Source organism: Poecilia formosa, unplaced genomic scaffold (genome assembly GCF_000485575.1).
Source record: "Poecilia formosa unplaced genomic scaffold, Poecilia_formosa-5.1.2 Scaffold117, whole genome shotgun sequence".
Classification (NCBI taxonomy): domain Eukaryota; kingdom Metazoa; phylum Chordata; class Actinopteri; order Cyprinodontiformes; family Poeciliidae; genus Poecilia; species Poecilia formosa.
The window spans coordinates 1,456,546-1,469,538 of record NW_006800056.1 but is presented as its reverse complement, the minus strand read 5'-3'; the positions used below and the strand labels follow the sequence as shown (position 1 = coordinate 1,469,538).

Genomic DNA, 12,993 nt, shown 5'->3' with positions numbered 1-12,993 from the left:
ATTTTCTCACAAATTTTTGAATTTTCAAATTCATAAATTTCACATTTTTTTCTAGAAAGTTCATGAAAATTTCTCTTATAGGTATTTTACTTTTGGAGCTCAGACATTTCCTTGTTTTTCAGAAAATTTATGAGATTAATCTCAAAATGAGTTTTCTTTCTACAATGGCTTTTTACCATGATAGAAAAAAACTTTACACCATTTAAATGCCACGTTTTGATAGTTTCGACTAAATCTCCTAATTTTGTGTTTCTCTGGGTTTTTAGATGGATGTTGACCACATACATGAAGAGGAGACGTAAGTAGAGTTTCATCTCTCCAAACGTTCTTTATTTTTTATTTTAAATCAAATATATCGACCAATTAAGATTTAATGTAAATGCTTCATTAAAATGAAATGTAATGTAAACTAAATTCTTTATATATATTCTTTAAAGTGTTCTCTATAACTCATTTTCTATGCTCTCTGGAGTTTTTTGAGTTTTTATTTGGGCTTTAGCTGCTTTATCAGTGATTTACTAAATGCAAAACTTTCAGCCAAATATGAGAGCTTAGCTTTGGAGTAAAAGCTGTGACTAAATAACGGCTTCATAGAAACAAAATGAAGGAAAAGGATCATAAGGAAAAGAACGTGAGATTCTCTGGACCTTTGCTCTCCGGAAGGTTGTGCCTCTGTGGAAAAACCTTCAGCGTCTTTACTAACACAAATTTCCCTCTGACAAAAACAGCATCATAATATGAACATTAGATGAATAAAGTCATAATACACTGGCTCATAGCAAAACAGGAGAGAAAAAGATCAGAGAAAAATAATTCAGAATTCTGAAGAAACAAGTGAGAATTTAAAAAATATCCATCAGAATTCAGGTATGAAAGTCAAAATTCTGTGAAAAAGTCAAAATTCAGAGAAAAAAAGAAAAAAACAAGTTTATAGTTCTGAGTAAATAAACATCCAAACTCAGAGGGAAAGAGGAGGATGGAAGATGTGAGGCTGATTTTTGGAAATGTTTGATTTTCTCTGTCTGCATTTCAGAATTCTCCAGCTGGACTTGGAGACGGCGCTGGAGGAATGTAACGTCGCCCTGCATCTGTTTCTGAACAACCGGTTTGCAGACGCTTTGAGTTCACTGGAGCCGCGGTAAGTCTCTGACGTTCACTAAAATCTTTGAATAAAATGGGACTTCTCAGAATCAGAAATCCTGTTTTCAGGTCGGAAAATCTTTGAGTTCTTCTGGAAACTACACGTCAACAGCAACTTTTAGGAAGAGAGAGGATTAAATACACTGAGAAAAGTCTGACTTTAGTCTCAGAAATCTGAGACTAAAATCGAAATTCTGAGGAAAAAAAACATAATTTTGAGGAAATAAGTCAGAATTCTTAGAAAAAATAAAATTTGCTCATTAGTGAGACTTGCCAGGCTCTTTAAATGCTATTTAATGCGGTAAAAGTTTTAGATCCACAATTATGTGACATAATCCCTGATTTTTTTATACAGACTGAAAAACTAAATCAATTAAAAAAACTAATTGATTTCCTTTGTGACAGAAAAAAAATGCAAAAATGTAAACTTACTTTAATTTCTTACACATTTAATAATTTTACTTTTCTTTAAAAATCCCATTTGATCCTATTTTACTGAAGCGTTTGTGTCCTCCAGAAAGAGCCACAGTATGTATCATGCTATGGGCTACAGCAGCATATTACTGATGCAGGCTGCTATGACCTTTGACCCCAAGGACATGGATGTTGCCATGGCGTCACTGAAGGAAGCTCTGCACACCTGCCAGAGGTAAAGCTAGAAAAACGCATCAGTATATTGATTGATAACAGAAATGTCCCTATTCATGTCTCATCCGTGTATTTATGTCATTTTTTATGCATTTGCCTCACATCCTCACTTTTCACGTGGTTTTTCTCATAAATTTCATTTTTATGGTGTTGTCTTTGAGTCACCAATCTGAGTGTGCAGTAAAACCAACGTGAGCGCATACGTTTGTGAACGAACAATAATTTGTGGTGTTGAATGTTAATATCTCACACTCTGTTGCTAAATTTGTGTTTAACGTCGCTGCTCCTCGTGTATGGAAGACAAATAAGGCCAAAAATGCATGAAATTTCATGTGTCTTTCATACGCAAAGCAACTGAGTTCACAACTTAAAGCAGATGAACGACAGCACCAGAAAATAACAGATGGATCCATTTTATCCAATTAGCATATTAACTGAATGAAAAAGAACCAATCACAACCAACAAGTCAAAATACTCCAGCAAGTGACAGACATTACAAAATAAAACATTCAGACTTGATATTATAAATCATTTAATTTAATCGATTTACTGTCTTCATAGTGTTTTTGTCACTTTGGAGAAAAGGTTACATGTATGTATAGGGCTGATGTGTGATTATGGATTCTCTCTATTAATATTATATAAACCAAAAGAAAATTAAATGCAACTATGATTTTAATCACTCCATACTTTTTATTCAGTGTGCCCCTTTATGCACACAGCATTAAATCCACTTTTATTTTGTTCTACAACAAAATAATTCAGCTGAACTACTAATGAAGCAGCTTAACTACAGAAAAAAGGGTTTAAATTTAAATATCTATTTTAAGTTCAATGACTCTTTTATCCCATTAGATAAACTGTTTGAGTTGCAGTTTTGAACATTTCCTTAGTATTTGCGATGTTTTATAATCCAGTCTTGTTTCCCAACTTAGATTTAGGAGAAAAACTGGAATAATGGAGAGCTTAGCCAGCTTTTGGCATGGGCAGCCTTTTGATAATTTGACAGAAGGTGAGTCTTTCATTGATTTCTGGGACAAAATTACTCACATTTCAGCTAAATGTAATTTCTGCTGGTATCCAACAGAACATGCACCAGTTTAACTGTAAATATGGTTAACATTTCGTTTTGCGTCTGTTTGTCACAGAGGAGATGCACGCTGAGCTGTGCTACGCCGAGGTCCTGATGCAGAAGGCAGCGTTGACGTTCCTGGATGAAAGCGTCATCAGCTTCATCAAAGGAGGGATGGGAATGAGGAGCAGTTATCTCATTTACAAGTAAAATAAACACAAAATTAGCGGTGAACTGATTGCACTTCTCTGGCTGTTTACCAAAAAGTCTGCATGATACCAATTTTTTTTGGTCTGAAAAGTTAACTATAGCAACAAAGTCATAAAGTTGGCAACAGTAGAGTCCATTTATCGATGCAGTCTGTCATAATGGGTTATAGTGAACGTACCCACATGCAAGAACACAACAAGTAGAGCGAATCACAATAATAAAGTTTAATAAAGAGAAGTGGTGGGGGAGTTCTGGATACGGGGTTGGGACTGCAAGGTCATCAACTGTTAAATGAGAGGACAGATGTGAGTAACAGTCGGTAGCAGAAAGATCACGCAGAGATTAGTCGGAGAATCTTACTTGGGAAAGGGGTTGAAATGGGTTTGATTGTTGCCTGAGGTTGCTACTGAAGACGGAGGTCCAGAGCTCGCTAATCCAGCGAGCGGTGCACGTTGGAGGACGGACAGGTATGAGAGGCTGTAGCGGACGGCTGAGGCGTCAGAGGGGGTAACGGTTCCTCGGGAGGCTGGTCGGAGCGGTGATCGCTCGGAAACTTGGCTTCCGACAGATCGGACCTGAGACGACGAGGAAAACTCGCTGAAGGTTCCAGGAGACTTGAATCCACAGACTACACACTGGGAGACGGCAGAAAACCTGACGAGAGGAAAACACAACGGGAGATTACTCAGGAGAATAAACTCAGAGGGCCTAGCTCAGAGATAGTTTACCATTCAAGGTTAACACTCAGGCACCGGAGTGTTTGCCAGCTGCAGCATAAATACTCCACTTCAGCCCTCTTCAAATTAGCCACAGGTGCATCAACAGGGTCTCCACCGCATGTTCCAGGGGCTCAGCCCATCGAGGACCTCTGGTGGATGGTGAGGAAACAGCAGGCAACAACAAAACAAAACCCAAACCTAAGACTAAAAAAAAAACAAAAAACTCTGATCCCAACAGTCTGAAATCTTTATAATTTTGTAGTGTGTTGTGTTGATATTAAGACATAATGTTTTTAAACTAGGAACTGCCAGGCTATGGAAAATGTAATAGAGGATGGAGAAAAGGAGAGGAACACACATATTCATTTTCGAGGTGGCGTCAACATGGGCATCGGATCATTTAATCTGGTAAGAAGTAAAAAAAATGACATACAATTTAATTCAATATTTTAGACTACTCTTTATTTATCTGGACATACCATGCAAATGTAAATGATTGAGCTCATTTTAATTTATTGCGACAGACTTAGCTGGAACTCCGCTTGGGTTGCTAGGTGACGGGCAGAACTCTGCTGGGGTTGCTAGGCAACAGGGTGGGGTTACTAGGTGAGGGGCAGTTACATTTAGAATATTATATTATGGTAAAATAATGGCTGGATTGAAAAAAAAACTGTTTTAGAAGCAGTTGACACCCAAATTGAAGCATAAAAACATTTAAAAGATTTATTTAAGATTGAGACGTTTTGGGAAGTTTTAACTGATTCTCCAAACAGAGATTAAATGCTATGAAGCTGCATTTGTCTCAATGAATCCAGAGTAACCACCATGTTTTATTTGTTGTTTTTATCAGATCCTGTCCATGCTTCCATCCAGAGTCCTCAGACTCATGGAGTTTCTGGGATTTTCTGGAGACAGGGTAGGAGACGCTTTGGGATGTCAGTATCACCGCATTAAAACGGTTTTTTAATACGTTTCTATAATCCGCTTTGCAGGAGTTTGGTTTGTCTCAGCTGAGAGAGGGGGCAGCCAGCAACAGCCTGCGCTCCATCCTCAGCACCTTGACTCTGCTCATGTTCCACCTCTACATGAGCGTCATTCTGGGTGAGAAACTTTCCTCATGTGAAGCAGAACATCAGATAACTGGAGCCTGGAAGTGACTTTAACGCTCCTTCAGGTACCGGTGAAGGAAACCTCCCTGAGGCTGAAGCTCTGCTCAAACCGTACGCCGACAAGTACCCCAACGTAAGAAACGCAGACAAACATATAGTTTATAAAGGAAGGTTTCCATTTATGCTAATTTATTATGAGAAAAATACACCCCATAACTCAATACATTCACTGCAAAAACAGAAAATCTTGCCAAGTAATTTGGTTTAGTTTCTGCTGTAAATATCTTAGCACACATCAAATAAGGCATATTTATGACCTCAGAAATCCCCAAGTTTTTCTGGAAAATTTAAGTTTTTCTGGCAGAAATTTTCTCTTTTTTTCTATTTACAGTGAAAGCCGTTGTAGAATCATAATTTTTATGTGAATCTATATTTTTGGCACCCATAGAACTCCCACAGTAGCACTGAGAGAAATGGAAACTTTTCTTACTCCTCTTGCGGTAAAGTATTTTTCTCTGGATTGAACCCGAGGGATTTTTCCCACAGGGAGCGCTGATGCTCTTCTACACGGCCAGGATCGCTGTGCTGAAAGGGAACTTCACATTTGTGAGTGTTAACTGTCTGACTGTAAATAAAGGCCAGTAAATGAAGGCTAGTTTTCAGGGTTTTCTGGTCTCTGCAGGCTCAGGAGAAATTTCTGGCCTGCATAGCGACCCAGGAGGAATGGCGTCAGATCCACCACCTGTGCTTCTGGGAGCTGATGTGGGCGTACTCCTTCGAGCAGAACTGGACCGAGGCGTACCGATACGCCGACTGCCTCTGCAAGGAGAACAAGTGGTCACAGGTATCAGCATTCTCTTCTGCTTCTAGTTCTTCTTCTTCTTCTGGGCTTTTCTTGGCAGAAAACTTTAAATGTGCATTACTGCCATCAACTCGACTGGAGTTTGGACTGAAGAAATGCACAAAGCAAAAAAAAAAAAAAAGAAAAAAAGGGAAAGAAAAGTCTTTCTTTAGGATTAGGGTCACTAAAGAAAACTCTGACTTTTCCCTCAGAATTCAATTTTTTTTTCTTGGAATTCTGACTTTAAACTCAGAATTGAGATTTTTTTCCCCCCCAAAATTCTGACATTTTTTCTCTCAGAATTCCTTATTCTTCTCAGAATTTGGAGAAAAGTCAGAATTGTGACTTTTCTCAGAATCTGAATTGTTTAAATTATTTATGCACCGTCAGACTAACCTAGTCTGATAACTCAAATTTACCAAATGGTACTCATGCAAATATGACCATTAATCTCATAATTTTATTCACATTTTCTTTGACTTTGCTCATTTAACGTTGCTGTTTTCTGTTAGGCCACATATGTATTTCAGAAAGCCGCCATCTTAAGCATGCTTCCAGAGGAGGAAGTCGCCAAGACTGGAGAAAATGTTGTGGCGCTGTTCAGGTGAGTAAAGAAATGAATGATGTCTTAGCAGTTAGCTGCACTGCAAAAACACAAAATCAGAGTTTTTCAAACTGAGAGACTCAGAAAGTTGGAGAGAAGATGAGGAAAAAAACCTCCAAAATAAAAATAACTTCAATCCCATTAATTTTTTTATCTTAGATTTTTTTAATTGCAATTGTTGTTTTCTGTTTTTAAAGCTTTTTTTATATATAAAAAAATAAGTTTAGATAATTTACTTAAATGCTATTTCTGATGCTCATTTTCTTATAGGCTGCCATAATTCTTATGCAAAAAAACTACAAGAACAGTGAGAATAAAATAAGATTAGATGTGATTAATTTAAAATATGTTAATTATTTGCTTATAATCAAAAGAGGGGATTGTGTTTCAAAATTGCATCATCTGGTAATAAAGTCATAATATATTAACTGATAAAAATAACTGGCCACATTTACGCTAAATTAATGTAATAATTATTGAACAGTAAATAAAAAACCTTCTAAAAGTTTATGTTTCTTTATGAATTTTGAAGCATTATCTGTGGGTTTGCTGTTTCCCGCAATAAAATATTTCCACTAGAAACAAGATAAAAATAGAAAGATTTTGTGTTTTTGTTTTTGATCGGCTAAATGAGCGTCGGTTTGCAGGCAGGTGGACGGCCTCAGATTAAGAATTGCGGGAAAATCGATTCCAACCGAGAAGTTTGCTGCCAAGAAGGCCCAGAGATACGCGCCGCCGAAGCCTCTGAAGCTCGTGGTTCCTGCTCTGGTGAGAACCCGTTCAGCGCCGTCCAGTAAAAACTATAAGTCTGTTTATCACGACATCCTTCCTCACAGGAAATGATGTATGTGTGGAACGGCTTCATGGTAGTCGGCAAGCGGCCGGAGCTAACCGAAGGCATCTTATCGACTCTGGAGGCGGCAGAAGAGCAGCTTAGGAGCGATCCGGGTGAGAAAACAGAAAAAAAGAAACAAAAACCGATGAACTTTTAGGGCAGGAGTATCCAAACTTCTTCTTGACAAGTCAAAAATCTTTGCAGGTCAAAATAATAATAATAATTATAAAGATTAAAATAAAATCAAAATCAAAGAATTGAAGTTGCCTGATTTTATTGTTTAATTGTAGAAAATGTAAGAATTCTGAGAAAAAAAGTTCAAATTTTGAAAAAAAAAATCTGAATCCTGAGAAAAAAACCCCCAACAAAAATCCAGAATCCAAAAAACGTTGTGGTGAAAATGTAAACTAAACGCCTGTGTGATGTGCAGATCCGTCGGAGTTCCACACGGACGACGTGTGTGTGGTCCAGATGCTGAAGGGTTTGTGTTTGACGCAGCTGGGGCGGCTGGTTCAGGCGGAGATCTGCTTCAACTTCGTCATTTCCAGGTGAGTTCACGGCAACAGCGACATCACTGGCTGCATGAGAACATTACACTAGCATAGTGTTAGCATTAGCATATGTTATTCTGGTGAATTTAAATCATTTTGTTTAAAGCTCAGTATAAACAGATACTAGAAAAATATTAAAAAGTTGAAGAATTGTATAATTCAGAGGGAAATGCAAATTCAAAATCAGAAACAAGAAGTTTTTACGTTTCAGTGTCCAAACATTAAAAAATTCAAACTTTTGTACATATGGAAATGGTCTGCACTAAATATTATTTTGCTTTTCCCACTATGTTTACATTGAACACAATGCATTAATCAAGAATCTGAGTAGAATGAAGGTATATTGCTACAAAACTTATAAATAGAAAGAGATCATACTTGCTTGAGATGGCTTGGTCTTCAACATTTATTATTTACTGTATTAATTTTATTTTATTTGTAATTTATGATGTTCAAAAAACCTAGAAAATACATTAACAAAAACCCAAGATGAACACTAAACATGTTAAGCTCAGATTTTCATGTTCTTAACTCAACATAAAGTCTAACCAGACTACCATGACTTTGTCAAACTGCTCTGACTTTCTGCTATTATCTACAGCAGAAAGGCATTTTCTCCAGGTTTTATCAACTCAAAATTTAAGACTTTTTAAGGCCATTATGAATTATTTCTTTATGTCTTATTATGTCTTATTTCTTAAGACCCATATTTCCAAAGAAATCTTTAAAAGAAAATCTCGTATTGTGTGTAGTAGTAGTGCTAATCTTGGCCATGATAAACAAGATTGGCACTAGCAAGGGTATATCAGCAGCTAGTTAGCGGTAGCCTCCTCGAGTCAGTGAAGATGTCTGCAGGCGACTCAAACATTTGCCTGAGAGAAAAGTTTCATGAGTAAAACTAAACTACAAGTAATACAAGATTAAGTAGTCCTGCCATGAAAAATTTATGACCTCCTATAAGTTAATGTAACCCAAGTTACATTCTAGGATTAGAAATAATCCAAATTAAAGTCAATCCAAGTGATTTCTTAAAAACTAGGTTCGTCTGCTGGACGAGGTGGCAAATTGTAAAAAACACAGAGACAGCTAGATGGTGCAAAATTGGTGAGTTGTATTATTTACAATATATACAAGTTAGTCCACAATTTTAAAGTCCAAATGGGTTCCTTAAACCAAGGAAGTAAACCAGTCTTTGTTGATGATGAAAGGAAAAACAAAAAAAAATAATCCAGTTCCTTCAGTGAAGACTTGTTGGGCTGAATCTCCAACCAGTTCGGAAGAGTTTCCTCAGATAATAGGCGTTGTATTTCCGGATCCACTAACGGTTAGCTCGCCAGTCTGGTCAGCATGAAGCCAGACGATCCTTGCTGTATCCTAGACCCGTCAGCCACTCCTTGAGCGGGGGATCTGCAATACACCTGGCCTGTGTGAACAGGCCTAAATAATCAATTTACATGTACATGTATTTTCTTATAATTGCAGGAGTTTACATAATTAAATGCAACTTATGCAAAAACAGTATTTTTACACAACCGTAGTTTCGGTAAGCATTTCGATTTGAATGTGCTTTAGATCGGTGTATAACTACAACAGGCTGGGGAGGCTAGTGCTAGCATGCTAGCTCCCGAGCAAACAGTCACCAGTTCCCTCTTGACCAACCGTGATCTTTACAACGTTCGGCTGATTGATCACACGTCTGCAAGTTAACAGAGGCGCACGATTGAAGGATGTACAATAGAGATCTGAAAACCGCTTTGGGAACAGACCAGAAGCCTACCTGTACGTCAGGGTCCGACAACATTTCCTACCTAAGGTGCGATTAGTAGCCATATAAACCGTAGCTGTCAATTTAGGACGCTGACGTGCAGCCTTCACATGACGTCAAAACCGCGCGAGAACAACGTTGTTCTCGCCTGGTTGGTGTTGAATAAATTAAGAAAAGGAGGATTTTAATTAACCTTTAAATAAAAATTAATAAAATTAGATCTAACAAAATGGAAAATAAAATAAATAAACTGAATCCAATATAGAAAAATTATCCTGGTTACATTAACTTAAAAATTTCCTATGAATTTAAAACATTTTAAGGCCTTAATTTCAGATACACATATTTAAGACTTTTTAAGTCACCCTGGTGAATGTAGATATGACTCCGACTCGTCTCTTAAAAATTTTAAGAGTTAATTTCAGCATTATATATCAACAAAAAAAGCAACATTTTCAGTTCAAAAACACTTTTTGCTGCTAAATTATTTAATAGACATACGTGCTGAACCACAGATTTTTATTGTTTTCAAACTGTTATTCAGATTTTCAAACCATCAGATTGATACAAAATCCTGTTCTATCCATTCAGGTTTACAGTTTTTCAGAAACTCCTGATTATTCATGGAACTGATTTGAACAAATTCTTCTTCTACTGCCAATAACTATGCCTGTTTTTGTTTCTTTGTCTTTGCTGCAGAGAAAAGGACATCAAGCATGACACCTACCTGGTGCCATTTACCATGTATGAGCTGGGTTTACTGCACAAGCTGAAAGGGGACATTAATACGGCCATCACAGTCATTGAAAAGGCAAAGTATGTGTTTTAAAATGTTTCTTTCAAATAAACTGACCCCACGCTTCATGTGATAACCTTCCACAGAGGATAATACGCTCAATCTGAACAATGTATATGGCAGGCCAATTTAACATAAAATCAGTTTCGACTGACCATCTCTAATTATATTCCTGTGACGGCCGATGTAGATAGAAAAAAAGAAGAGTAAATTTTTACCCAAAACACTCTGAAATTTTTAGACAAATCAATGGAAGAAACATAGAAATGTCAAATTGTTTGACCTTCAAAATTCAGAAATTTCTATGTTTTTTTTTTCGAGATTTATCTCAAGATAAAAGTTGGACATTTTCTAGAAAATGTCCAACTTTTTACGCAGAAAATTCCTTGTCTTTTTGACATTTCAAACTGGGGAATTTCTATTTTTTTCTAGAAATTTTTCAAATTTGAAGCTAAGAAATTCCATGCTTTTTCTAGCAAATTTCTAATACTAATCTAAAAATTTCTGAGTTTTTCCTTGAAAATTTTTGGCTTTTTAAACTCACAAATGTTCTTATTTTCTCTAGAACACTCCCATAATTGCAACAAACGGCTAACAGGTGGTTTTATTTACAGGATGAACTACAGAGACTACAGCATGGAGTCCAGGCTGCACTTCCGCATCCATGCAGTGCTCAACACCATGGGCTCCTTTGAGGCCAAACTTCCTCCTTCTCGTACGCCAGCTTGAAAGACCAAAAATGGGAGGAGCTTGTATAAAATGGGCGGAGATTGGACCTAACATTATTTAAAAATCATCTGTGTCAACTCTGAATGTTTTCGCTTTCTTTTTTTTTGTTGAATCATAAGTCTTAGAGTTTCATTTATGTGTAATTTATACATTTTTAACTGTAAAAATGTTATTTAATACAGTGGAAACTTTACAGTGGAAATACAGTGGATACAGTGGATTTAATACAGTGGAAAATTTGGCTATTTATGCATTTTTTTGAAGAGCATATCTAAAATATTCCAGAAAAAAAAACATCTTGGCAAGCTATGAGTGATGATAGCTGACACACTATCAGGTGCTATTTGCAAAGCAGCCAATCCAGGAGCACCAAATTGATGCTGAATTGATCCCAATTAAGCATCAATTTTCCATGATGCTGATTGGCTGAATCCTGAAGAGCGTAGATGAGGATGCTAGCTTCTGCGTTAGGGCTAAAATAGTTTCCAGTGTGTGTATTCATGCAAATGAAGGTATATTTGGTGTTTGAGATATTGAAACAGGCGGCAATGTCGATGTATTATGTGACAGTTTACATTCTTAATATTTAAATTTAATTTTGTGAGTTAAGAGTAAGTTATCAATGCTTTTGACGAATACATTTATTTGTGATTGTGTAAGGCAGTGAAGTGTTTTAAAAATGACAAACTGGAAAAACTGTGGAGCTTTTCCTGCATGTTGAAGTAATTTCTTTCAGATGAGTTTTTGTTGATACTGCTGAACAATTTTGGGCTGAAACGATTAATCTGATTAACTGTCATGATTCGATTATTGTAATATTGATTATTGCAATTTGCTAAAAGAGTACCACACTCAGAGCAGTGAACTTACAACGATATATGCGTTTCATATCAGTCAGTGGGCGACTAATCAATATTTATTGATTAGTTTTTTTGTTTTATTCATCTGAAAAGCTGCCAAACTGATAGTGTGACCTTTCCTGTTTTATCCAGTTTTCACTCCACATCTTTGTTTTTTCTTTTTGAGCAGTCATGAGGAATAGTGACAAAACCTTAAACTGCTGCTGCGCCAGTTACTCAGCAGGTGGTTGCTAGGTAACCAAAGAGTGAGTGAAGCCACCAACCTGAGCTTAGCTAGCTGTGAGAGGTTGAGCGGCTGAAGCTGTTCCTGTGCCTACATCTCCCAGAATACTGTGCGGTTCTGGATCAGTGTTCAGTGAATATTCTACATATTGAATATTGATTATTCTGTCAGATGTCCTGTTGATGTTGATCATGTGTTTGTCCCAAGATGTGGCCTGATCTAGCTTTTCACCCCCACCAGACTGCTTGTGTTTAATGTAAAGCACTTTGTGGGTTTGATGAAAGTCAGATTTATTATTATTATTAAACATTGATTTTAAATGATCTAGGCTTTGTTGTGTCCTTTTTCTTTATATGTTGTGCAATTGCAATTTTGATCACGTTTAACTTGACATTCATTTTTTCTAGTGTATGAAAATGAAACATTTTATTTTTGGCTTACAGATTATGAAATGAAATAGTTCAGTATCTGAGAAAATTAGAATATTACACAAGATTAAAACAAAAATGTTTTGATAACGCACTTTTTGAGCAACCACACATTTTTCTGTCTAAGCGGAGTCCCCCAGGGCACTGTACTCGCCCCAGTCCTTTTCAATCTGTACACCTCAGATTTCCACCGCAAGTCACAGTTCTGTCGACTAAAGAAATACTAAAATAACTATCAGAAAAACTGAGCCCAGAGCAAATACATGATAGTTAACTAAAAGTAACAAAATTATGAAAAGTTGAATTGAGAAAATATTTTTAGTTGAAATAAATAAAAACGTTTCTATTATGGGGGAAGAAGGAATTCAATATTAAACAATTTTCTTCTTCAGGTCTTCAGTCAGAGGCTTATTGTGAAACATTGTAATACAGACTGCTATAGGACATCCTTCCTGCCCTCAG

The 12,993-nt window shown here is 36.7% G+C and overlaps 1 protein-coding gene and 1 long non-coding RNA gene across 4 annotated transcripts in view; one reads left to right on the top strand and one right to left on the bottom strand.

Annotated features, from left to right (window-relative positions):
- Positions 1 to 12,064, top strand: part of LOC103143915 (tetratricopeptide repeat protein 39B-like) — an 18,903-nt gene extending 6,839 nt beyond the window's left edge. The window contains exons 1-17 of one of the 3 annotated variants that reach the window (XM_016675604.1): positions 271 to 298; positions 1,034 to 1,138; positions 1,658 to 1,789; positions 2,725 to 2,801; positions 2,938 to 3,067; positions 4,093 to 4,198; positions 4,641 to 4,706; positions 4,783 to 4,891; positions 4,965 to 5,032; positions 5,446 to 5,505; positions 5,582 to 5,743; positions 6,253 to 6,344; positions 6,992 to 7,112; positions 7,181 to 7,292; positions 7,610 to 7,727; positions 10,195 to 10,311; positions 10,906 to 12,064. In XM_016675604.1, the coding sequence (XP_016531090.1) occupies positions 1,671 to 1,789; positions 2,725 to 2,801; positions 2,938 to 3,067; positions 4,093 to 4,198; positions 4,641 to 4,706; positions 4,783 to 4,891; positions 4,965 to 5,032; positions 5,446 to 5,505; positions 5,582 to 5,743; positions 6,253 to 6,344; positions 6,992 to 7,112; positions 7,181 to 7,292; positions 7,610 to 7,727; positions 10,195 to 10,311; positions 10,906 to 11,020 (1,572 nt within the window). In that variant the 5' untranslated portion in view covers positions 271 to 298; positions 1,034 to 1,138; positions 1,658 to 1,670 and the 3' untranslated portion in view covers positions 11,021 to 12,064. Of the gene's footprint in view, positions 1 to 270; positions 299 to 1,033; positions 1,139 to 1,657; positions 1,790 to 2,724; positions 2,802 to 2,937; positions 3,068 to 4,092; positions 4,199 to 4,640; positions 4,707 to 4,782; positions 4,892 to 4,964; positions 5,033 to 5,445; positions 5,506 to 5,581; positions 5,744 to 6,252; positions 6,345 to 6,991; positions 7,113 to 7,180; positions 7,293 to 7,609; positions 7,728 to 10,194; positions 10,312 to 10,905 lie in introns of those variants that run through there. The other 2 variants (XM_016675603.1, XM_007560628.2) reach the window with 2 other exon arrangements.
- On the bottom strand, positions 3,276 to 4,086 carry LOC103143914 (uncharacterized). The gene is made up of 2 exons (XR_476853.2): positions 3,432 to 4,086; positions 3,276 to 3,355 (listed from the first exon to the last, which is right to left on the bottom strand). It is a non-coding gene; the product is annotated as an uncharacterized LOC103143914 (long non-coding RNA).
- Positions 12,065 to 12,993: the final 929 nt, after the last annotated feature.